The 25819-nt window shown below is 46.6% G+C and overlaps 2 protein-coding genes and 1 pseudogene across 2 annotated transcripts; all 3 read right to left on the bottom strand.

Moving 5' to 3' along the window:
* Nucleotides 1–6875: 6875 nt before the first annotated feature.
* Nucleotides 6876–8156, bottom strand: LOC124686162 (protein SRG1-like). Its single transcript, XM_047220148.1, has 3 exons — nt 7678–8156; nt 7251–7578; nt 6876–7175 (listed from the first exon to the last, which is right to left on the bottom strand). Exons 1-3 carry the CDS (start codon nt 8154–8156, stop codon nt 6876–6878), a joined length of 1107 nt encoding a protein of 368 aa, XP_047076104.1.
* A 3191-nt stretch (nt 8157–11347) lies between these two features.
* On the bottom strand, nt 11348–14598 carry LOC124691493 (protein KINESIN LIGHT CHAIN-RELATED 1-like). Its single transcript, XM_047224771.1, has 3 exons — nt 13862–14598; nt 12745–13653; nt 11348–11912 (listed from the first exon to the last, which is right to left on the bottom strand). The coding sequence occupies exons 1-3, from the start codon at nt 14530–14532 to the stop codon at nt 11669–11671; spliced, it is 1824 nt and encodes a 607-aa protein (XP_047080727.1). The 5' UTR covers nt 14533–14598; the 3' UTR covers nt 11348–11668.
* Nucleotides 14599–24583: 9985 nt separating this feature from the next.
* LOC124689419 lies at nt 24584–25027 on the bottom strand (annotated as a pseudogene).
* Between the last annotated feature and the right edge of the window lie 792 nt (nt 25028–25819).

Raw genomic sequence — 25819 nt, forward strand, 5'->3', positions numbered from 1 at the left:
AGACAGCTTGGTGCTATGTAGGTGAGAAGTTGCATAGTTTAATTTGCGGCTGCTTTGTGTGACATGATTAGTTTTCAAAAGCATCGCCTGAATGTAACTTGTGTGAACTTAAACCAGTGAGATGGCTCACTTGTCAGTGTCGCAGAAACTTCTGTAGATGATGTACTGGGATGAGTGCACTGTTCACCTTATAATTCCTAATCGGTTTTTTTTTTACACGCAGCAGAGCGCGGGCACTTAGCTAGTAAGTTTATACCATGCAGATTGAGCACCAGTTATTTTATTTATTTAGTCATGATGAATAATGCACATGAAAACTGAGAAGTTTCTTTACTCGAGAGAAATGATACACGTGAAGAGGGTGCATTTGTGTGTCCGGATAACAAGAAGGGGGGGAAAAGAATTTGTAGACAAAATTGTTATCTAGAAGCCCTTAAATTTTAAGGGCGTGACTATTTCTCCTAACTTTGTTTTTAGCCAGATAATGTTATCAAATATCAGTTGTAACTCATGACTACGAATCACAGAGCAAATCTAACAACATTTTTCTTAGTAGCATCTCCACTTTCAAATGAAAATTTCTCTGCAACTTCACTTGCAACTGAAAATAATAATTTAGTTGTAACCCAACTTGCAACTCATATGCATGAATTTCTTAAATTATTTTAGAAAAAGGTAAAAACATGAAATAAGAAAGCGCATCTACCGTGAGCTTGCAAGATGCACAAAACACCTCTTAAATCCTCGACCTGTTCACCTATTTGTATTTTCCAGGACAAAAGATGAAATAAACAAGTCTTTCTACATAATCCTCTGTTATATATATGCTATAATTAAGAAAAACTAGACCATAAAAGCGCGCGTTGCCGCGCCCGTCCAGATTGAAAGAAACTGAACTATCGAATAGCAAATAGAACAAATGATTTCACATGGCAACATCAAGCTTTTCAGCCCACATAAAGTTAAGTTTCTAATATATGGCAAAAATGGTTTAGTTACTGGATTTACTGAATCCAACATTGTATTCCGCGAACTAAAACAGGAGAACGTACACACACTAAGAGTGATTACACAAATTTATATTACACACTAATGCATCATACATCATTTAAACTAAATTAAATTGATTTCTATTTAGGCTAAAGCCCGATATATATCAGTGTAATCATGCCATGGTGAAAATTAGATATCTAGCAATTCAAAGAATTTGTTTGCCGACAAACCTTGCCACAAATAACTGGAAGTAATGTTAATGTTGTGTGTTAGGACAGATTATACAAACACCAGAATCTGGCATGTCCGTGTTATATGACTTGCCATCAAGCGACTTGGGACTTTACAACAGATGCTGAGGACATCATCTAAAGGGGCAGAGTCAGCCATGCACTCATTTGTCATTGCATATAACAGTTTGTCCCCTTTGAAGTCTGGACACAATATTCCACCCTAAGAACGTTAGAAAACAAACAAGGAGTAATATGGATCAACATTTCAAAATCATGCCCTAAGTTCAAATAGTGGTAACAGAGGCAGTTCAGTATGGGTAAATGGCCCAATCTGCTAAAGGACAACTCTGCCTATCATCTAGGGTAGCTTCTAACATACAGTCCTGCATCACCTCCTCCTTGAGAGAACCAAACCAAGAAAAATTATTTTTACCTTCAAGGAGATGTGCTAAACTAAAGTACTTAGGACGATTTCCAAATATTATTTTCATGACAAAAAACTACACCTTAAAAATGTCTACTACAAACTGATGCTTATCGTGGTCTAGCAGATTCGGCGTGATACCTCCAGGAGTGTTTGCCTATTATTAATATATGTTCTAGAGCTTCCCTTGACTTCTTGAGGCAGAGAAAAGTTTTATGAGCATCATATGAGGCATTGATATTTTTTTATAGGTTTCGGTGATGTGTTTTTTCCCACAAGAATACCATTATAGACTGAAAAATTTATGTTGATTCTAAGCACAGTCAAATGCATGAATAAATTTACAAAGATGTGTGCGTCATGATTATGCACTTGCACACAGAATGAAATATGTAACTTGTCTAAAAGTGAAAGTTACAGGAATTTTCGATACAGTGCATCATCCAGCATCATGTATTCATGTCAAGTTATCAACAGATAACTAATCGTTTTCAAGGAGCATGTAAGATTGCGTAAACCTGTACATCATAAAGAACACACAAAGCCTAAGTGATATGACAAGTGCCACTCTAAGGAAAAAATAGACCTTACTTCAAGAGGATTGTGTGTTCCCTGTTTGCAAAATAAAACATGTTGTTCTACCTATCTTCCAATTCAAAGCAATATTCTGAAAGTCCAATCTTCAATTGCATGGAAATCCCATGGTATTATATCTTTCAGTTTTGATCAGTGGATCATTATACCTTTCCTCTTGCCTTGTGAGCTCCTTCTACAACTTATTTACCTTCTCAAAACCAAACTGAAAATCGGAACCAAAATTTGAATAACCTGTAAAAAAATGAAAATATAATATGTATAATGTAAATGCCAATTAGCCAACTTACCGATCATCCAAGAAAAGAAGCTGACCATACGAAAAAAGAAATGGTAAGTCGCATTTTATGAAAAAAATCAATACATTTCAGGAATAGGTCAGGAGAAATTCAAAACGGTACTCACTTTGTGAATAAGCACCCTCCTACCATCCTGCCCTTACCGCACGATGCACACATTACCAATAATTTTGTTCTCAATCTCCAGTGTTAATTTGCTGCAATTAACTGTACAAAATTGAATTGAATCAAAAAGAATGTCATTAGCAATTGGTTTAACTGGACTTACGCCAGAACACAGAAATCAAAATGATGGCTAGAAAATGCTGTCAACCTTCAATAGATTAAATTGACTGTTTATATGTTGCCAGATATGACAGTACAAATTTTGGCTGGAGCAAATGAAATACCTATTTTCCAGTAAAATCAAGCCATATCGAAATACTCCTACCATAAGTATATCAGTGAAAGTTACTTTGATTGGAAACCAAGCTCCGCTGCCAGCAGATAACGCTAGATCAAGTGAACATATTAGATAATAAAACCAATCCATATACATATGTAAGCTCCACTTGCTCCAAACTAAACCCAAACTCCAAATTTACCTTGATGAAGGCGAGCGGGGAAAATTGGATTTGGCGCTTCACTTGTGCGGATTGAATTTGCCGTTTATACATGTGTAAGCTCCGATGGAGTGACATCAGGCTGATTCCACACGGCGGCTGCGCGTTCCCTTGTGACGCATCATGCGACGCTGCTCGAACCTAGGTCACGAGGGTCGAGGTGCTGATGCGGGCGGTGGCCGAGGGCGGCAGGAGGACCTGCGATCGATCCGGGGAAGCCAAGGTTGTTGGCAGAGCAGCGGTCCTTTCACCCGACAAGCACTCGGCGGCGAGAGAGGCACACGGAGGACGGAGACTCTCGATGAGGGACAGTGAAGCTCAAAAGGGGGGAGGACGGGGAGTGGCTGATGGAGGAGAGGTATTCCACAGCGAGCGCGCCCATGGTCGTGGGCGAGAGCGGAGGAGGTGAGGTGAGGCGACGAGATCCCAATAAGGGTTTCCATGATGTTGCGGGGAGGTGAGCGACAGACGACGTTTGGTTTCTCCTCACGGGGAAGGAGAAGGGGAGCAGAAATAAAACGTATGAGGTCAATTTCCTCCCATACATATTTACTCGGCCCAATTTTCTGATTCGGCCCGATTGACGACAAGGCGGATGGGTCGGTTTCGGGAGTAGCTACCCAGACACGTTGGGCCGGCAGTGACGTACCAGGTGGCTGGCCAAAAATGGATCTCGGACGCGAGCGGATGGACCTAGCAATTTTGACCGTTCAATCACTCGATCGGACGGCTTAGGTCGCCAAAACGCTGAGACGAGGCCTAGCTAGGTGAGTTTTACTGTTAACTAATAAATCAAAACATAAGAGATGCAATGATACCAGAAAAGAAGAAGAGAGGAAGGCGTGGGATAGATGTGCTTGGGTTGTTTATGGTATCATAATATACCTAGAGTAGTGGCGTCATTGGTATTACTGCACTTGTGAAGCTGCAGCTACAGCCCTAATTTGCAATAGACCATCTTTATCTTAAAAACCTTATTCTCCTGATGAGAGTGGTAGCAAGGTAACATAGACACATTTGATCTCTGAATATATGTTTCACACTGGATAGTCCATATTCTGTTCAATTATTCACTGTCAAGATCAAATACCACCCGAGTGAACCCAAATATAAATGACATAACTAGACATATTTTCTCTTCTATGATCTTTTCATATAAAGGGATGTAGTAACACGCTGGTAACAAAACGTAGAATGAACAAAAAACATTCTTAAAACCGATTTCACACATAGATCACGAGTAAGTACAAAGCTGTAAGCAATAATGCACCACTGAAAACATATGACTTCGTCACGATCTAAGACTTCGCAGATCTATAGCTTTTTTTCCCTTGTCATGAACAAAGCCGTGCTATATCATGATTGTATTTCACTATACAAATCGATCTCTTTTGTGGTTAAATAACATGATTTACTTAAATCTGCTGCTTATCCTGAGGGTATTTTATCAAGCTACGTGTTGCTTGAAAATTCTCTTGTCCGACAATGGTGTGTATGGAAAAGACAAGTATATGTGGTCTTGAGTTTCAGTGGGTAAGAAACCCAAGTCTTCAATCTTGGAGCTATCGAAATAGTAGGCCACTACCCTTTTGAGTGGTGTATGAAAGAAGATAGTCTCTTCGTTTGGATGAAATCCAAGTAGAGAGTATCTGCCATGGCTCTGTTTCAACCTATCTTCAGTACCGGTGTCATTGCTTCTATCATCTTCCCCACAGTTAGGACATTGCACGCCAGATGGACTATCACTGTGTTCCTTGGAGAAATTTGCTAGAAGAGGATGAAGATTGACGTCACACTTCAACATCCAGCTTGTCTGATCACACGTTTCGTCAAGGTACCAAATCTGAAGTTTCAGCCCATCATGATCCCTAAACACTGCACAATACACCCCATTCTTTGATTTTCCTAAACGGCACGCAAACCAATTTCGACCAAGACTTTCCGACATCTCTATTACTTGGTATGTACGACTTGACAATGTTATTCTGCAAAAAGCCAAACCATTAGTAAAGTTAGACTAATAACTCGATATATCGAAACATACCCAAAATAAGGAGGTATCCAAAATGCGAGTATCACATACCTCATGACAAAGTCATACTGCCGAATGTAAAGCGCCCCTTGCCAATACACTGCATAGGGGTGCTCGGATGGGAAAGCCTCTATCATGTTTTCAATGACCCGTGCGGGTTCTCCTTCAAGGACAAAAGCCCTCTCCTCCCACCGATTTGTCCTCGACGAGAGAACAAGCAAGACGAATGTTGACGGTGGCCATTCTCTGACTTTTATGTAAGAGGCAACCAAAGTCCATGGAATATAGGGAACATGTTTTATCAAGAAGACCTCGTAGTCTGATGACACGGTGGGATCAAACACGAGGTACTGGTCATGGCAGCCCATGTAAGTATTGGCTCGAAAGACGTCCTCCAAGCCTGGCGTGAACATGGGAGGGGGCGAGGTAAGGTCGCCCACTGTCGCGTGGCCGGATTAAGCACCCTCACTTCTTCGTCTCCCAGCAGGAGGAGGCCATTGCAGTGTTGCCTGATCGTCGAGCATTCGGCGTCCTGGGTATCCCCAAGTAGTCGAAGGCGGCGCGCCATTTCGGTTGGCGCGCGGCACGAGCGAGAAGTGCTTTGGAGGAGTTCCCTGGCCGACGCGCGTGCACGAACATGCCGGCCGGCCAGCGGGTGCGGCAAGAGGTCCGTGAGCAGCCGGTGGGCATCGACGACGGCGCACCACGCCTTGGAGACGCAGCGGGACGCCGCGAGGCTGCGCGGCGATGGATGGAGGCGGCCGAGGACGTCGGCGAGGAGGTCGTGAGGTAGCCTCTGCGTCAGGTCCATGGAAGTCTCCGTCGTTCGAGACTTTGAGTCGTACGTGGTACCGCCGGGCACCGGCCGGCGTGGGATATTATATATGTGGGCGTCGTGGTTAATTGCTGATCGCTTTGTTGCTTGAGAACTTGTCCTAGCTATTCGATATATTGATCCCTCGGAGGACCAACAAGGATCCATGTTTGTCTTACTAGATGCTATGGAATCGGACGCCACTTCGACTTGCAGCCAGTTTCGGATTCTGAATCCTGAGTTGTGTAGTACACGCACGTCGTCCCGGAGTCGGAATCGGATTCAGGCTGCATGCTTAAATCGCACGTACATGCTGCAGATGGGAGTCAGATTGGACTTCACGCGATGACTACACATGAAAATCATTAGTACAATAATTTATATGCTGTGATTAATGTGCAAGCATATATAGTATGAGATACTATCCTGACCTCCGTTCAAATATAGATGTCGCAACTTTCCTTTTTAATTTGCTGCAGATTAAATTATATTTATTATGTTTCTGTAAGCAGGCCATCTCTAAATTAATTTGCTGCCTTTTATTTTTTTTGGAGGGTGTATAGAAGAGGACAACCTCTTTCCTAGAATGAAACCAAGCACGACATATAAATAAATAGTAGCATGTCTACTAGGGATATATCCGACACAATGTGGCTTCCTTTTTTCCTAGAATAGTAGTAGCTTTTATCTCAAAATCCAATCAAATTCCTCTAACACCGGTGCATCGTCTCTCATGTGTCTTCGTGATTTCCTGGTCAACTAGTTGATAGCATCATTCTAATCCTTTGAGATGATCATAAGAAGTACCCCGTACTTCGATCTACTCTTATTGTCACTACATTTTTGGGTACAAGAAATAAAATATCACGGGGATGGCAAATTGCTTAGTTATTGGTATCCACGGACTCCAACTCGAGTTTGCCGTCAGCCTCGGCATCAATCCTAACATTCAGGAAGTCGACGGTGCGCTCTCCTACCGCAAATGCATCCCAGTAGCCATCGGCCAAGGTCTGGACCAAGCACTTCTTGAACATCGCCGGACGCTTCTCGTGAACCAGTGCCCCAGGTGGCCCTATGATCCTCTGCGGCTCTGGCTGGTAGAACGTCGCTAGTGACACCCTCTCCTTGTCGACGCTCGTCACCACGCGGTGCCAAGGTGCCTTGAACACCGCATTGCTAACGATCTGCATGTACAGAAATGTGAGAGCCTCATTCATGATCTACGCAAACAATTGCACATTTGTTATGTGTATGCATACCTCCATCCCCTCACCAACAACGACCAACAGGTCATGACCTAGCACGGGAACATCAACCCAGTGTCCATCCTTGAGCACTTGGAGGCCGCCCACGTCCTTGTCCATGAGGAGCAGTGTGATGACGGAGTTGTCAGTGTGGGGTTTCAGCCCGTTGACGAGGTCAGGCCGTGGACAGGGAGGGTAGTAAGTGAACCTCGTGTATGACTTAAACCTCTCACCCACCATATCGATGAAGAAGTCCTCCTTTTGATCTAGAAGCTTTGCCATGGCCTTCAGCACATCCATGGTCACTTGCCCAATCTGTATGGTATACTCGTGTAGAAGCTCCCTGCAAATGCCCAGTGAGACGGTTAATGAAAATTATCCTCTCCAAAATACAATAAAAGTAAAAAAAAAAATTGAGAGATATATTGTGTAGATCGAGTGCCTTAGAGATTGTGGCCAGAATTCAAGCCGCCTCTCATCCTCCGGTTGGAGTTGGAGCCATAGTCGGTCACACCAGTCGAGGATCTGCTCATCAGAGTCGATGCGGTCGATGCCGTATCCTTCATTCTGGAACACGGCACCGCCGATCACGTTGCTACACCTTTGCTTCTCCTCCAGCGGCAAGTGAAAGAACTTCCTCGTTGCGCCGAGGATCTCATCTAGGAACTCCTTCGGCATGCCATGGCCAGTCACCACGAAAAGTCCCCACGACTGAAGTGCAGATCGAAGCTTGGCAGCCTCCTCAACCCCATTGGGCTTGGCCAGAAGGCTCAAGTCCACGATGGGGATAGTCAGCTTAGCTGGATCTGCACCAGCGGCCGGGCGGTTCTCCTCCCTTAGTACATACCTGCTCGGCGGCGTGAGAAGTTCATCTTCTGCCGCCACCACCTGCACCAGCCTCCCCTGATCCTCATGAACCATCTTGACACTAGGATATATCTTCTAACCCACTGACTGACTTACGTGCACTGATTGCGTATTCTAGACTTTACCAGTGGAGTAACTTTTGTTGGTCCGTGAAGAATATATATATATGAAGTATCTATCATATATATGTATATATAATATCCCATTTTTAATTGAAAGGATCTTCTAATACGTATCAATATCAATTGTAAATATATGGTCTTTTTATATTACAATATATATTCATATCTATACAGATCCTATGTGTAAATAGTGTATCTCTTTTAAAAGAAATTAATTTAGAGGGGTGACTATTGAACAGCTAGTTGTTTCCTAATTGAGGAACAAACAGATTTTCAAAGCCAATAAATACATGACAGCTGTGACACTAAAAACTGTAGTATGTAATAAAAATTAGTACAGTATCTTTTAATCATACAAAAGACACATTTTCAGCAAATCTCTTTCCGCCCAACTGCTCATTCTTTTAGTCCAAAGTTGTGAGTCCACCAACTTCCCAGGCTTGTATCTAGAAAGATCAATTATCAAAACCCCAGAATTGTCAAACAGGCCCATATTTCTTTACTCCACCGCTAGTCAATCTGCCTAGGGAATATATGTTGGTGGATGCTATGCTATATATATATACTAGTAAGCTTCACGTGCTTTGCACGATAATAGATATTTTCTGCTTTTCCGCGCCACAACAACATACCTTATTATGGTATAATACAACCGGACTTAGAAATAATTAATTATCGGGTACTTATAAGTCGCAACGACTTAGATTTGGTTTCGCATGACAATCGACCTTATTAATTTTATATTTTTAGTAATCACTTTTTATCACTAAAGGTAGACAATTCAAACACTTGATCAATTTTATATTTTAAGTATTCATTTTTGTCGCTAAAGGTGGATAATTCAAACGCACCTCTTTATATGTGTAGTTTTGCCGCTAAACAACCATCATATAAAGTTGTGCATTAGAATGGCCAGAAAAGCACTCGTTACAAATTAAGATTCAGTTTTACCTAGATCTAAAACACATCTACGTATCTAAATCTAAATAGAGTTGAATCAATTAATTTAAAAAGACGTTAGTATCTAAAAATGGTTTGGTCGCATGTTTATAATTAATGCTTTTTATCATTTCACGGAATATTTGGTATGACAAAAGATGTTTTTACTGGAATAATTTTTTTCCATCACGCGATTAGACAATCTCTTCGAGACTTCCACGGCAAAATTATATGGGATAACAAATGGTTTTATCACGTAGGGTAGTAACTCTGGAGTAGGTAAAATGCTAAGAGCAATTCCAATAGTATAGCCAACTGTTGGCTATAACAAGATGTCATATCATTTGTAGTCATCATATAGCTAACATGTACAATAGTTGGCTATAATAATGTAGTACTTTACTAATATATGGCCCACCTTTCACTCTTACAAGGTGCCTAGGAGCACGTGCAAGAGCTGGCTATTGCGTAGTAGCCCACCTCCCTTCTCTCTCCTCTTCTCTCTCCTCCAACTCATCTAAAATATATTATTTAATGTCTTATAGTCAGCTGACTGGACTCTATTGTACTTGCTCTAATGGCATCAGCCGTGTGCTTTGAAGTCATGAAGTGACCATGCTGATAAAATAGACATGCACCACATGGGGCCTGCAACTCCAGACTGACCAAGCAGAGAAGGTGGAGGCGTGGAGCCTTTTTCTTGCGCGGTCAACTTCCTCGATGGTTCCAGCAGCTTCAGCAGCCAACACGGCAACACCCCTGAGCGCGGGAAAGCAAGAGGCGAATCCAAGCTTTCCTAGCCGTTAGATCAGATAAGTTCAAGTCTGATGAACGGCACATAGCAGCTTAAACATGTAAATCAACGGTCCAGATAACTTCAAAGGTCCACAGACAGGAAGGTTGTAGAACTGGCCGGATGTAAATTCAAATTCAAAAACTCGTGTACTATATAGTGGTATAGATATACACCGATCAGGTCAGTGTATACCAACCACTGCACACCCCCATCGCTTATCTGGGCCTAGCCCATTTATTCCGTTATGGCGTTGTGCCTTGACTCTTGTCTCACTCGAAACCTTCACTGGTTCTTCTTCTTTAGATCGTGGTGTCTTTCTATGTGTTCTATTTTATTGTGGTTTTCTTTTCTGGGAGGATTTTAGTTAACATGTATTCTCTTATTCCCGCTAGTTTTCTAGTTATCCAATGTATCTGTTCCGTATCGATGCAGCCAAGCAGGTACAAGGAGTTACATTAATGAAGAATCTGAACCAATTTCGTGGGGATTTGGTGATAAGTAATGTTGACATGCTAAGTAAGGATCATCCAGCGGAAACCCGACTAAAGAATAAGAAGTATCTTTACAAGTTGACGCTTGAGTGGACTTGAGGTCTCAGCAAGTCTCAAATCATGAAGCACAATGCGTTAGAAGTGCTTCAAATTTGCAACCTCAAGAATTATCCACGTGTCTCTCTTCTAACCAACCTCAAGAATTCTTGTGCTTGAGTTTGCAAATTTGAAGCAAGTCTCAAATCATTGAAACTCAAAACTTCAATGATCCGCCAACTGAAAGGTTTAGGGATTTGAGTTTCCTTGAAAAACTGAGCGTACGCGGTTGGCAGCTCTCATCCACAATAGGAATATGACCGTTACACCACGCTCATGCGACCAGGACGGCATGCCGCCGGCGGTGGAGGCTAAGGCGCAGAGGCGCCCCTCCTCCCTGCTGCCAGAGTTTACAGGGGGTAGAGGCTCGCGGTTCTGGGCGTTGGTGGGGGAGAGCTCCGACGAGGAGGACCTGGCGGAGGATCCCAGGTTTTGATTGTCCTTCCATTACCATCGGCCCAGGATAACTCATCATAGCAGCACAGGAGGCCCAAGTGAAGCCTTCCATTACTTTGGTGCATATCAGGAACAAGAAAAATTCAATAGCAGACCCAGAACTGGGCTAGCTCTGAAAACTAAATCAAGAATTTTCTCAAGTAAACACTCTTTACTATTGAAGGCATAGCGCATGACATTGCAGACGTGCAGAGGGTAAGCAAGAGATGCGGAGAGACCATCACAGGTTTTGAAACTCCAGAAACCATCCCAGGGGTACCGTGTGATAGATAAGTATGTACTCCAAGTAGCAAAGCAATGCAAAACACACAGGTAGATTATCCCATTCTCATCAACCAGTCACCAGCACAACCAAACAACACTGTATATTACTTATCCAGATACAACAACAAGAGAAGATACAGTTAAACTAACTGTGAAAACAAACACAAACAAAAGAACTTCCAGGGAAAATACTTCCGGTGACAAATAATGCACAGCTGCAGCACATGCCAAACAAACGGCGAACGAACACAAATCATCTCGGTCTTCCTACTCTACCAACAACACATTTTCTTTACTTACACGTGGGCTCTCCTTCTTTTTTTCCCCCCCTTTCTCTCCTTATGTTACAGAGGCCATCAGCACCAGCACCAGGTGAGGCACTTGACGCAATGGTGTTTCTCCTCAGCTCCTGAACCCGAAGTTGGACCACCGCCGCCCTCCGGAGGAGTCCTTCTTGGCCCCGCGCTGCGTGCTGTTTCCAAACAGGTTGTCCAGCGACTTCTGCTTCCGGTTCCGGGACCGCCCCGCCTCCTTCAGCAGCTCTGCCAACCGCCGCTTCTCGTCCTCCACGTCCGGGTTAGCTGTGCCAAGCTTCTCCTCACGCACCTTCAGCACATGCTCCAGGATCTCGATCGCGTCCTCCACCCTGATAAGATCATGGCAAAGGCAATCATGTGTCAGCTAACAATCAAGTGATTGAAGTTGGGAAGGTGGTTGATCTTGTTTTGCTCTGCCTGATATTTTTCTGGCACCGGTTGGTAAATGGTAGGCATGTAGCTGTTGGTTGGATAGTTGTTTGTTTATGATCAGTTGTTCGTTTTTTGGCCATCTACTCATCTTTAGAGGAGGAAAACAGTGGCTATTATGTTGTAGTCCCCAATGGCATGTTACTTCGCATGGAAAAAAAATCAAGCGACAGAAACATGCAATCTAATATGAATAACAAAGCAAAAAGTTGCAGATGATATATTTTTATGATTAGACTCAGCAGGAACAGGCATGTTAGTATCCCGAGAACAACAAATTGTCTCAGGGTACTTATCATAGATTAAGATCATTTGGTATACACAACTTGCTGGCATGCAGCAACATGTGGGCAACTAGATGATGGGCCACCAAAATAGAAGATGCCTTCACATGGCAGGAATGATCAAACCAACAATTCATCAAGCAATCTCTTGGTTGTTTGCTATTAAAACTAAGTAACCAGCCCCACCAAACAGCCTGTTGAACATTTAACAAAGCATCATAACTAAGAAGTGGAACCCCACGTGTAAATCCCTTCAGACAGCACAGTAGAATCATAAGCAGCATACTATTTACTTCTACAGAAACAAGGAGAGCCAGATGCCGCAACAAACAGAGTATATGGTAATAACCATCTAGATATCCTAAATGCATTATGCACACCATCAATGTTTGAAATTCACCACATAACTGTTCTGCAGAGATATATATATGATCAGAAAAGAAATTACCTTCCCATGGCATCATAGATGGCAGCAAGGTTGCTGTACACGCCAAGTGTATCAGGATGAGAGGCGCCACACTCCTGCTCTAGGACTGCCCTGGCTTCTTCAAAGAGCTGCGCGGCCTCATCGATCTTGAACAGCTGCACGCAAGCTAGCCCCATCTGGTTGAGCAGGACACCGAAAAACGCAGACTTCCTCTCCCCGCTGGCCCTCAGTTTGGAGACGGCGCTCTCGAACGAGTTCCTCGAATCGGCATACCTCCCTATCATGTAGTACAACACGCCCATCTGCGCTTCTATCCCCGCGACGGTGCTCCACTGCCCCGGCGAGTCCTCGAGCAGCTTCAGCGCCCTCTGAAGCAGCTTCAGGGCCTCATCAAGCTCCCCAAGCGCCTCGTAGATGGCCGCGATCTCCATCAGGCCTCCACCGACCTCGTCGGGGGCAGCGCCCGGCGCGGGCTTGGCGTAGACACGGAGGGCGTTCTCGCAGTAGGACTTGGACTCGCGGAGCTTGCCCGTGCGGTGGTAGAGGTCCGCGAGGCGCACGAAGACGGACGCCACCGACGGGTGGTCGTCGCCGCGGGCGGACTTGAGCACCGTCAGCGCCTTCTGGTAGGAGAAGACGGACTCGTCGAAGCGCGCGAGGGCCAGGTACGTGTTGCCGATGGCGACGTCGATGGTGGCGACCTCGACGTCGCGCCCGTTGGCCACCATGGTCATGGAGGCCAGCACGAGGTGCTCGAGCGCGCCGTCGTAGTCGCCCTTGGCGTCGAGGATGAGCGCCATCAGGCGGCGGTCGGACGCCTCCTCGAGCGACGCCGGCGCGCTGTGCTCCCGGTGGATCTCCAGCGCTTTCCGGCACAGCTTCTCCGCCTCGTCGAACTGCAGAGCCTGCACGTGCGCTTCCGCCAAGTACCTGCTCATTGCACAAAGGCAGCACATTTGATCAGTTGTTGATTTTTGCTTGCGTTTGCTGTGATCGTAGTGTCGTTTGTTTCTGCCGAGATCCGCAGCATCGTACAAAGCTAAAAGCAGCAAAAAAAATCTGCTTTTTTTACAGTAAATGAACTTGGAAGGAATGGCGGTGAGTGAGATCTGGATCGAGAAACGGCGGAGGTAGGTACCTGCAGGTCTCTGCGACGCGGGGGTCGCGGTCGCCGAGCGCGGCCATCTGGATCTGGAAGCCCTTGCCGTAGCAGGCGATGGACTCGTCCATGCGGCCGAGCATGGCGTGGGTGTCGCCGAGCTGCATCCAGCCGGAGAAGGCGGCGAGCGCCCACTCCTCCCCCTTCCTCACCTCCTCCTCAGCCTGCGGCACAGCCTCCTCCGCCTCCCCCTCCGCGGCGGGCACGGGGGCGGGCGGGGTGACGACGGCGACGGCGCGCTCGAGGACGGGGACGGCGTCGGCGTGGCGGCCGAGGCCGCAGTGGATGGCGGCGGCGACGTGGAGGCTCATGGCGAGCTCGAGCTCGGCGCCGTCGCCGCGGCGCTCGAGCGCGCGCGCCGCCCGCTCCGCGAACTCGAGCGCGCGCGCGGCGCCGCCGCCCTCGCCGGACACCATGGCGTCCCGCGCCTGCTTGAGCAGGAACGGGCCCAGATCCGGGTTGTCGAGCGCCGCCTCGTCCGTGGTGTCCGGGCCGAGGGACTTGCGGGAGGGCTTGCCGACGGCGCGGGACGCGGAGGAGGGGGAGGGGGACGGCGGCGCGCGGCGCGGGAGCGGGGAGGAGAGCCGGCGCGGGGCCGGCGCCGCGGCGGGCGGCGGCGAGGCGGCGTCGGCGGCCGCGAGGCCCGGCATGGCGCGCGCGAGGTGGTAGGTGGGTGGTGGTGGAGGGGAGTAGAGGGCTAGAGGCGAGCTACCATTTGCGGGTGGGATCTCTGCTATGGTTCTTGCTTGGAAGACTTGAAGAGGCCGCGTCGTGCTCGTGCTTGGTGAGCGTGACGATGGCAACGGGATGCTTGCCTGCCTGGCGTGATGATGGCGGCTCCTCGCCGTTGGATCCTTTCTTAAGCAACGGTAGATCGTTCTGATGATCCTCAGGTACCGCGGCCACCGCATGCCGTCGGCCTATATAAAGGGGGCGCGCGGTCTTCTTCCTCATCCACTCCTCCAAAGAAACCCTAGCCGCCACAAAGCTCGACCGAAGCGCCGCCTAGGTGTTCCTGTGACGCAGCCAGGCCCGCGAGGAAGTCCATGGCCGGTCCTGGTGGCCGGCGAGGCGGTCGAGGCCGCGGCCCTGGGCGCCCCCGTGGCCGGGGCAGGGGCCGCCGTGGTGGAGCAGCTACGGCCCCACGCTCGCCGTCGCCTACGCTCTCCTCGTCCTCGCAGGAGGAGTCCTGCTTCGAGTTCCTCCTCCGCATCGACGACGACCCACTCGGCATCAAGCGGCTCCCGGACAAGTTCGCCGAGTTCGTCGACGGCGTCGAGCCGGCGCAGTTGCAGCTATGGAAGACCAGCTGCAACTTCTGCTGCTGGACCGTGGAGGTCTTGTTCGACGTTGGATCCTTTGCTAAGCAACGGCCGATGGTTCTGATGATCGTCAGGTACTCATGTGAGCTAGCTCAAAGTTGCCACTTGCCATGTGGTGTCTGTGTTCTAGCCTGCTAATTTCATCTAAAATTTTAAATATTCGACAAACTATTCTAGCAGCTACTTTTCATCACATGATATATATATACAACAAAAAGTTTGATGTGTCCTTGAGAGTGAACATAACATTCTTTCGGCGCCCCCCATCACCACCTCTATGGCATTTCCACCCTAATGGATTTAAGAATGTGAGGGGATTTGGTATTCGCTCAATCCATTTTCATTCTCTCAAATATTGTTCCTAAAAGATTCACTAGTCTGATTGAGAATTTTGAATATAGCAAAAAAATGAGAATTTGCGGTGATGTTTTAGGATTGTCTCGTCGGAGCTCAGTGAAGTAAACTGATTATTAAGATTTTTTTCGAGATTCACAAAAGTCTCTTTCAACCCAAATAAAGCCCCAGTTAGATACATATCCTTGTATATCCAGATGTGTATCTTCTGTAGTTATGTATATCCAGATGTGTATCCAGATGGGCCCGCCTCATTCCTTGTATAGTCAAGGACGTGGCCTATATATGTAACGCCATATGCACCCAATCAATACATTGTGAGTTGCATCCCTCTCTACAGCAGGGGACAGTGGAGTAAGGAGAGGCGGGAAGAGCGGGTGGCTTGCCTCAGTAGCGACTGGTAAGACGACTACGATAGCTCCAATAGTTAACATCAGTAAGAAAACTCTGATGAGGCTAGTTTATATGAGAGATTGTTTGAGTAAACAACAAACTATTTGTACAAGTTGTCTAGCAACATGAAGGGCAATAAACATGGTTTCTGAGTCGCGACTCAAAAGTGAGTTGCCTGAGGCTGCGACTCATGTATAGTCGACCAATAAAGTTGTATAGTCGCCATAAGTTGATATATAGTCGCGAGTCGCCGTGATTTTTGGAAAACGACCCGGTGACTATACAATGACTAAAAAACCATGGCCATTAACCAATAAGAAAAGAGTGGGAAATAGAGAAAGGAGATACCGTAGGAAAAAAAAGGGGGGGGAATTCCGAGACCACCAATATTTAGAATTTTTTTCGAAATTATACCTTTGTTCTTCTTTAATTGACGTGCGCTACAAGCTAGCTAGTAAATCATGTTTGCATGTCCGGGTGTTAATTAAATACGAACGAAGGGAGTATTTCGTATTTCTGTCGTTCCTATTCCGTCAAAGTTAAACAAAATTCACAACTTTAGTTTGAATTTGAACCGAATATAATCCATTGTTTTGCTAATATTTCAGTACCCTCGCAGGGGAAAAGGCACGCAACGGCTCTGCATCATTAGGCAGGCACTGTGATACATCGTCATAACGAGCTGTTTATTTGTGCTCCCTGTCCGCCGCGTGCGCGTAATTGATTGTTCTCCTCGAGTACCGGCCGTTCTATCCATCAAGATTAGCTACCAGCAGCAGCCTGATAATTTTGTCTAATTTTGTCCTTTGCCGTGCTTTTGACGAATTAGCCCACAACCATTTTTCTTTACTCGCACTCACTGTACAGAATTGTCGGTACCGATGTTTGTTAGAAACCTGAAATCGATCAAGCACAAACATTCTTATATTTTGTGAGATGCGACCACGATCCATTGTCCATGGTGCCACCAACAAACAGGCCATTCCAGCTTGACTAACAGTTCAGTGTGTCGGCACACCTTTTTTTCAGGTAAAAAAGGAGCTTCATTACTCAACAAGGGTCACAAGGGTCACAAGACGATTTTTTTTTCCGATATGGGAGCATAGCCCCGGCCTCTGCATCAATCGATGCACACAACCCTTTTATTTATTTAAAGATGTTCAAAATGCGTGTTTATTACAATCATGCCGTATCTAAAATCGAGACAAGGACCAACCAAACAAAGATGAAAAGTATACAAAAACTATCCATCTTCTATTCTTCTAATATGCCGCTATCCAGTAGCCTGGAAATAACAGTTTCGAGTGACCGTCACTAGATGGTTGCATCCAGTAGCCATAATATCCTGCTGGTCCTCCGGAAATAAGTATGCCCATACATGTATTCAATGCACCGCACGAAGAATAACCTGCAAAAAAATTGGTTCCCTTCGGTTTATTAAACACAATATCATTTCTACTAGTCCATATCGACCAACAAATTGCAGAAACACCAATACAAATACGTTCCTTATCTTTTTTAGGCACTCCATTCAACCAATTACCGAACATATTAGTAATGTTGGATGGAGGAGGTATGTTATAAGAAAAGAAAACCATCCTCCAAATTAGTTTTGCGAACGGGCAGAAAATAAATAGATGGTCAATGTTCTCATTCTCATCACAGAAACAACATTTTTGACAACCTGTCCACTTTCTCTTTAGCAAATTATCCTTAGTTAGCATCACCTTACTACTAAGGAACCACATAATGTTTTTAATCTTGAGCGGAATTTTGATCTTCCAAAGGTACTTGCGCAAAAATCTAGTATGTCCACTCATAAGATCCAAGTACATAGATTTATAAGAGAACACACCCGACTCTGTTAAGTTCCAAATAAACTTCTCATTTTCATTAGTAAGATGCATAGACATTAAACGCTCACATAGATGCAACCACCGATTCCACTTATGTTCATTTAGAGATCTCCTAAAACCAATGTTAATAGGCACTTGCCTCAAAACCGTAGATACCAACACATTTTTTCTTTGGACAATATTATACAAAGACGGATATTGTTGCGCTAACGACACATCACCCAACCATATATCTTCCTAAAACCGAATCCTCGACCCATCTCCTACCTTGAATTTGCCCCTCTTAAAAAACTCAGTCTTAACCCGCATTAATCCCTTCCAAAATGGGGAATCAGTGGGTTTCTCCTCAAACTGGGCTAAAGTCTTATGCTTGAGATACTTATTGTGTAGCAATTGTTGCCACACTCCTTCCTCAGTTAATAATTTGAAAAACCATTTACTTAGCAAACATTTGTTTTTCAGTTCAAGGACTTCAATACCTAAACCCCCTTGATCCTTGGGTCTACAAATTATATTCCAACGAGACAATCTATATTTCTTCTTATGCTCATCTGATTGCCAAAAGAAGAGAGACCGATAAAAATCAAGTCTCTTTCTTACTCCTACCGGAATCTTCAAAAAGGATAACATAAACATGGGTAAACTAGTAAGAACCGCGTTGATAAGGGTAAGGCGATCTCCATACGAAAGCAACTTTCCCCTCCAACAACCTAACTTTGCGGCAAATCTATTTTCCACCGGGTTCCATTCCGAATTACGGAGCACACGGTGGTGAACTGGGATTCCCAGATATCTAATCGGCAGAGAACCAGATGCACACCCAAATATTTCTTTATATTGGTGTTCCATTTCTGATACTTTACCAAAACAGAATAATTCGCTCTTATGGAAATTTATATTTAACCCCGATAGTTGCTCAAAGATGCAAAATATAAGTTTCATATTAACCGCTTTATGTAAGTCATGCTCCATAAAAATAATAGTATCATCTGCATACTGCAATACCGACCCCCCCCCCCCCCCTCAACTAAATGGGGAATAATACCACCCACATGACCAACTTCCTTGGGTCGATGTAAGAATGTAGATAACACGGTGCTTTGAGTTGCTCCGTGGCCGATAGGTAAGGCGTGCGAAGACGACTCTTGATCGGCTGCATGTTGTGGCATCCTCGCTCATACTGTCGGGGGCGAGTCGCGATTTACTCTTCTTCTTCACGGCGTGAATCCCTTCGTTTTTCCCTTTGCTCCTCTATAGCGCCGAAGCTGCTTCGGCTGCCTTCTCCCGCACTCCTGGATAGGGCTGCCAAGGCTGTTGTTGGCACGATACCTTCTGGAGCCGAAGTTCTTGGGCTTGATGCACTTGAACTAGGGAGGCGAAGAAATCCTCTGGAATCGATGATGAAGTGTACACCACCAAAAGTAGTATCCTTGTTGCCGCGCGATTCTGTGGAGATCGGATGCGATGCCTCAGTGTGCGGTACGAACTCGAAGGACCTGCAGCGAACTGAATCTCTCGGGTCTGATGGCGTTGGTGATTCCAGCACGAACGCTGCAGACGTGACCGGTACTGCCGATGACATGCCTTGCGCCAACAGGTTTCCCACAGACGGCGCCAATTGTCGAGGGTACTCCTCGGCAATGCCCTCAGTTTGGGGCTTAGGGTAGATGGAATCATGTAGGCTGACACGAGATATCGGTTATCAAACAAGCGGGGAGAGCAGTTTACCCAGGTTCGGGGCCCTCGATGAGGTAAAACCCTTACGTCATGCCTCTCTGATCTTGATTATGCAAATATTGGGTTACAATGGGGTGCCAAAGGTTTCGGCTATGATCTCGTCGGGAGGCTAAGTGCTATGAAACCCTAGCTCTATACTTCTGGTGGCTAAAGTTGCTAAGATTGAGTCCGTCCCCCGGCAGCCCCTCTCCTGGCCCTTATATAGGGAGCCAGGTCTCAAGAGTTCTGTCCGGGTACGACTAGGTTACAAAAGATCCTAGTCCTAAACTTTCCTTGCTTTGATTCGTTCCTTTGTCTTGTTCTTCAATGAACCTTCTTCGACACCGACGTAGTGGCCCTCCTTGCCATCGGGTGTCTTCATGGGCCTCCAGTTGGGCCGCACAGGATAGGGCAACAACAGTTACCCGAAGGGTAATGCCCACGTCATAGGGGTAGAGTATTGGGGATTGAAAAAATTACACTAAATTTGGGGAAAAGTGGGGTTAAACTCGCTCATACTCTAGCACCAAACATATATTGGGGATAAATGGGGATTTGAATTTTAGAGCGGATTATCCCCGCTAATCCCCACCAAAACTCTAGTACCAAACAAGCCCTACAGGGAAAGAGGAGGGAGTGCGCCTTCACCTAGTGGCGGAAGGACCACTGGGCCGTGTTGGGACTCCACGAAGGTCAAGAATTCTTATTAGGATGGAAGCGACTATCGTTATTTGGTATGTTTAGCTATGTACAAACAATAATGTTTTTAATACTAAAACTAATTAATAAAGCATCTTTCGGAAAAAATGCCAGCTAGTCTATATACACCCGGCCATCGACAGCTCTGGATAAGAGCATCTCCAGCCGTTGGTGCTCTCCAGGCCGTAATCCGGCGTAGCGCTGGATTGACGAAAGTTTGGCCCGGGGAGCGCCGAAGTTCCAGCCATCTTCCCGGTAGACACGGGAGGGAAGGGGGATTTGCGACGACAAAGTGGTGGGGTTCGTGTGTTCTCTCGCCGATAGAGCGGGTCCGTTCCCGCTTTTCTCTCGTCCGGAGTCCCCGAGCGCACCCCGGTGGGCCGGGGATGTCTTGGGCTCTCCAGACGGATGAAAGGCCAAATCCGGGGGAAAACGAGTAGCCGGAGAAGCGGCTAAGCCGAATAACACCGTTCGAATGTAAAAACGGCTGCCGGGAGCCTCGTCGGGGAGACGGCTGAAGATGCTCTAAGCCACAGTACGGAAAATTCGGAGACGTCAGACGTCGTGAGCCGTTAGATCTTTTTTCAAGGATACGTCATGGAAAGACGTATCGGTTTCATAGAAGGGGTGGCCAAGAGGCCAAAAGATACAACACGCCTCTGGCACAGAAGCCACGAGCGCACCCACACTAACCCTAAAGGCTAGCACACACACCTAAGCAACTACTCGCGACATCTCCACTTTTCCACCGGCACAAGCGTGCCTCTAAACAAGTTAGCAGCTCGCCAAAGCTCAGCCTCCTCTGAGATCTTGTGAATTACCACGGCCCTGGAAGGGGCCAGACCTTCAAAAACTACATCGTTGCGGTGACGCCAGAGGGTCCAGCACACGAGCACCACCGTTGTCCAGAGGTCCCTGTCCCCTCCCGGGCCCCCCTTCTTATCCTGTAGCCAGTGGACGAGGGTGGAGTCTGGCTGTGGCATCCAGTGGAGCTTGCCCCAGAGGCGTAGAAACACAGCTCAAACCTCACGCGCTAGGACGCAACCCATGAGAAGGTGGTCCAGGGTCTCGTCTCCCTGATCGCAAAAAGGGCAAGATCCCGGGTGTGGAAGTCCACGCCGACTAAGCCTGTCAGCCGTCCAGCACCTGTTGCGCGCTGCCAGCCACATGAACACTTTGCAGTTTGGGGGTGCGCGCGATTTCCAAACCTGCAGAGCACCGGCCATGTCCACTCTGGCGCCGAACATCCCCTCATAGCAAGATCCGGCGGAGTAAGAATTGTTACTCTCTATAAGGAGCCATCTGCCACCTGAACCTTCTTAACACTTTGACAGTAATTAACTCTGACGAGTGGCACTGACACGACCTGAACAAACCTCAAGGAGCAGACGAGACGCCTCCTACGTACGTATATGTTCGGCCTCCGAGTCCACACAAAAAAAAAGAGTCCGACCCCGACTCCAACATGTACAGTACGTACATACTATATGCATCCTGGATCCGACCGAGACGATCACGTACACGGTACACTGCACAATCGATCGGGAGGACGTACTAGCCCCGAACCGAATCGGATTCCATGATCCATCACATGCACATCCCTAGTCAATAAATAGAATCCCCTTTGTTGGCCCTTCGAGGAAGAGATAGATCGAAGAACACAAGTCGAGAAGCAACACGTACGATCGATCTAGCTAGCTAGCCACGACGTCCATGGAGGATCTGATGCAGAGGCTACCACAAGAAGTCCTCGACGCCGTCCTCCGTCGGCTGGACACACCGCGTGTGCTCGCCACGTCGCGCTGCGTCTGCAAGACATGGCGCGCCCTCATCGACGCCCGCGGCCTGCCGATCGCCCTGTCAGGCATATTCACCCACCCCAGCAACCACGATATGCTCCCGGACTACTTCGCTCTCCCGCACCAGCCATCATCCACGCATGTACCCGCCGGCGCCTTCGATACCGAGGAAGACGACGATCCTCTCAGGGTCGTGCAGCACTGCAATGGGCTGCTCTTGCTCGGCAATGGCGTAGGGAGCTCGACGGTGCTCAATCCTGCCACCGGACAATGGGCGCGCCTGCCCTCTCCACCACCCTTCCGCTTACTGGGCATCGATGATTTCTACGGATACGAGGAGGAACCGGAATACGAGGACGAGGACGGCTTCCTGGTGTTCGACCCGACCATATCGCCGCACTACCAGGTGCTGCTGATCAACTCCATCCCCTTCATGCCATGGCCTGATTGCCAAGAGGTGAGGCCTTCCACAAAGGCGCGAGAATGGCCTCCTGCCTCCTACACAATCCGCGTCTTCTCGTCCGAGACGAGGCTGTGGGAGAAGAAGCAGTTCAGGCGCCAAGGGGAGGCCCGAGGGACAGTCCAGGACATGCTATGGTGCCCAACTCCCAACCACAGCTACGCCGCCTACTGGCGGGGAGCGCTATACGTGCACCAGCGCAACTTCGTTATGAGGATAAACTTGGTAGATCACACGTACCAGGTAATAAACCTGCCAGATGGTGGTGACGACATGGAAGTGTTTTGGACCGATTGGTACCTTGGAAAATCCGATGGCGGGGTTTACTGTGCGCTGCTCAAAAGTCAAGACGGCTTCGGACTCCAGGTTTGGTTCCTCGACGAGACATGTGCGCAGATGAAGTGGGTCCTGAGGCGCGACGTCGACATTCGTTCTCTGCTGCCCAATTTCCCTTCGGAACACGGTGATGGTTCCTCGGCCACACAATGCGCTCACCATGATGATGGGGATGATGACACGAGCAATCGTATTAGTGGTCATCTATCTATATTTGGGTTTCATCCCAACAAGGAGGTTGTCTTCATCCATACACCCTCCAAAAGAGTAATGGCATATCAGTTCAGTTGCTCCGAGGCTCAAGACATGGGCTACTTACCAATGGATAAGGTCCCTCGATGCCGCATACACCGTTCTTTTCCGTACACGCCATGTCGGATGGGAGAGTTATCAAGCAACATGTAGCTTATAGATAGCATCCGGATTACCAACTTCTTATTCTTTACACATGTAATGGTCAATTCAAGAGGGTTAGTAATTTTTCAAGTCTATACCTAAAGACTTTTCGATGGTCCTTCAATTTGAGATTTCTATGTTCGTGTCCCTCCTTACTTAGTTGTAGTCATTTTTCTCCGAGCATTTTGTCTTTACGTTTTCTCAAAATTTTGTCTCAAATTGTTCCAAACGCTCGGATGGAGGGTTGCCATCGGGTCAAAGTCCTTGACTGTCACTTGTGACCGTTACGTGCTAGCGAGTGGGGCCGCTTTGGGCCGGGTCTTGTAATGGCGCCTCCGACCCACAATCTCTCTCACCTGAAGCATTTGATCGTTATCCACTTACTAGTAGGTCGCTTTATAAAGGGAATGTAGCCAATAACAAGTGCCAATGGTGCATGGGCACTAGGGAATCTTGAGAAAGAGATCCAAAGCGATTGCATGAACAATTAGACTGTGCCGAGACGAGCGACTACCACGAAGCACCATAGGAAGTCAGGCTGGATGCGTTAGATATAAACTACCTCCATTTAGAAGAATAAGGTTTATATTAATTTTTTCTAAAAGTCAAACTACTAAAGTTTGACCAAATATTTAGGACACATTTTTAATATGCACTCCCTCCGTGCACTAATATAAGATGTTTTAGACACTTTTATAGTAGACTAGATAAAAAACCAAAACAAGTGAACCTACACTTTAAAAGTAGACTAAGTAGACTAGATACAAACTAAAGTGAATGAATCTATAATCTTTCCCAAATTAGGATGAAGTCAAAATTTTAAAGTTTGATAAAATATATACCAAAAATATCAACATCTACAATTTTAAATGCACATAATATGAAAATATATTTCATGATGGTTCTAAAAAAATTAATTTGGGATTATAGATATTGACACTTTTTCTATATAGTTGGTCAAACTTTGAAAATTTTGACTTTATCTAATTATTATAGGCGTCGAAGAAGAATGCGAGCAATGGAGAGAGATAGTATTTATGGGCCTCCGATCAAAGACTAAGAAATCCTAGAGCGCAGCATCACGCAACGCAAACCCTAGCCTAGGTAGACCGTAGCCAATCTCAGCGACATTGTAATCTGGTCATCAATACAAACTACAAGCAAACTACCACCGAAGACAACACCCGAAGTCCACATTCTCCAAAAGTGATGCTCATTACATATGACAACTCTTTTACTGCTAACGATGACTTTATTCAACATCATGTATCTTCATGCGCCACACACAACATGCATATGATGATTCATGCATGCACACACACTAGCACATCATCCAGTAAAAAGCACTATTCAGGCTGATAGTACGAGAGCTAGTCGCACACACTGCCTAATCCGACAGGGATGCTCTGCTTGCAGACCGCCGGGAGGCTCGCCACAGCGCGGTCCATCACCTCCCTCTGGCACCTCGGGAACACCTCCATGGCCACCGTCCCCTCGACATCGGCGATTCCCAGCTCCTTGTACATGCCAAGCCGCATCCAGTTGAGCGTCGGGCATGTGCACCAGCTGTTGCCGACGGCGGCGAGCTGCCGACAACAGTCCTCCTTGAGGCTCTCGGTGACCAGGGCGCCGATGCACTGCCGCTTGACCAGCGCCCGGCAGCGTGGGAACGGGTACACCGGGTAACCCATCCCCGGCTAGCACCATTGTCCGGGCGTGTTTGAGACCGTTCCAACATCAGCTGCCATGGATGATGTTGCCGCTAGCATGGGTAGGACGAGGAGCACCGTGAAGATGACCACCTTAAATGCCATGTTTTCTGCAGCTATGTAATTGTCTATCCATCATATACAGGTTATATAGCTAGAGAAATACTTCATTCGTCTAAAAATAGGTGTCTCAACTTCATCTAGATATGGATGTATCTCTAACTAAAATACTTCTAGATATATCCATATACATACAAAAGTGAGACATCTATTTTAGACGGAGAAGGTATAAAAGGTCAAATTAGTTAAGGAACAGACATAAAAACGTAGCTTGAGTGGCCGATGCTGTTGTGCTTTCACGTCACAAAGCTACATGTGACAAAACTTGTTAAACCAGGGGTCGTGCACCATACACTTGATCTTTGGACATGGAAATTTTGGAGTAATTCGCACCAGAAAATGAGTAACAACACATGTTTTTATCTTGGCTTGGTGCGTCCACTTCTTTCTCTTGTAATAAAAAGGAGAGCAAGACGATAAATATTGTTAAAGAAGTTCTCACTAATTCTAGAAGAGTTCTTTTGTGGTACCCTCAAATGAATTATGGCCATTAATTTTCGTCCATCCAATGGACCAAATCAATTCATACCACGGTTCAAAACTGGAGTGGTATGTTACATACCTCTGCAAATTTTCTCACCTCAGAAAAAAAATACTAGATACGGGCCCGGCCCAATAGACAGGACCAGCCCGATAGATTTGTCCAGCCCCAGATCTGCCAGTACTAGATCCGGGCGTCATTCTACTGCCATGCTGGGGAGCTCTCGCCACCGCCGCCGCTCTCCCAACTCCGGCGCCACCGTCTCCTCGCCCCCGTCTTCTTTTCCAACACCAGCG

Source organism: Lolium rigidum, chromosome 2 (assembly GCF_022539505.1).
Source record: "Lolium rigidum isolate FL_2022 chromosome 2, APGP_CSIRO_Lrig_0.1, whole genome shotgun sequence".
In the NCBI taxonomy this organism is placed as follows: domain Eukaryota; kingdom Viridiplantae; phylum Streptophyta; class Magnoliopsida; order Poales; family Poaceae; genus Lolium; species Lolium rigidum.

Coding starts and splice junctions, on each gene's coding strand:
- LOC124686162 (XM_047220148.1), bottom strand. CDS start 8,156: ATGGTTCATGAGGATCAGGGGAGGCTGGTGCAGGTGGTGGCGGCAGAA. Junction 7,579..7,677: donor TTCTGGCCACAATCTCTAAG/GCACTCGATCTA, acceptor GGGCATTTGCAG/GGAGCTTCTACACGAGTATA. Junction 7,176..7,250: donor TTGTTGGTGAGGGGATGGAG/GTATGCATACAC, acceptor CTGTACATGCAG/ATCGTTAGCAATGCGGTGTT.
- LOC124691493 (XM_047224771.1), bottom strand. CDS start 14,532: ATGCCGGGCCTCGCGGCCGCCGACGCCGCCTCGCCGCCGCCCGCCGCG. Junction 13,654..13,861: donor CGCGTCGCAGAGACCTGCAG/GTACCTACCTCC, acceptor TGCAATGAGCAG/GTACTTGGCGGAAGCGCACG. Junction 11,913..12,744: donor ATCTATGATGCCATGGGAAG/GTAATTTCTTTT, acceptor TGATCTTATCAG/GGTGGAGGACGCGATCGAGA.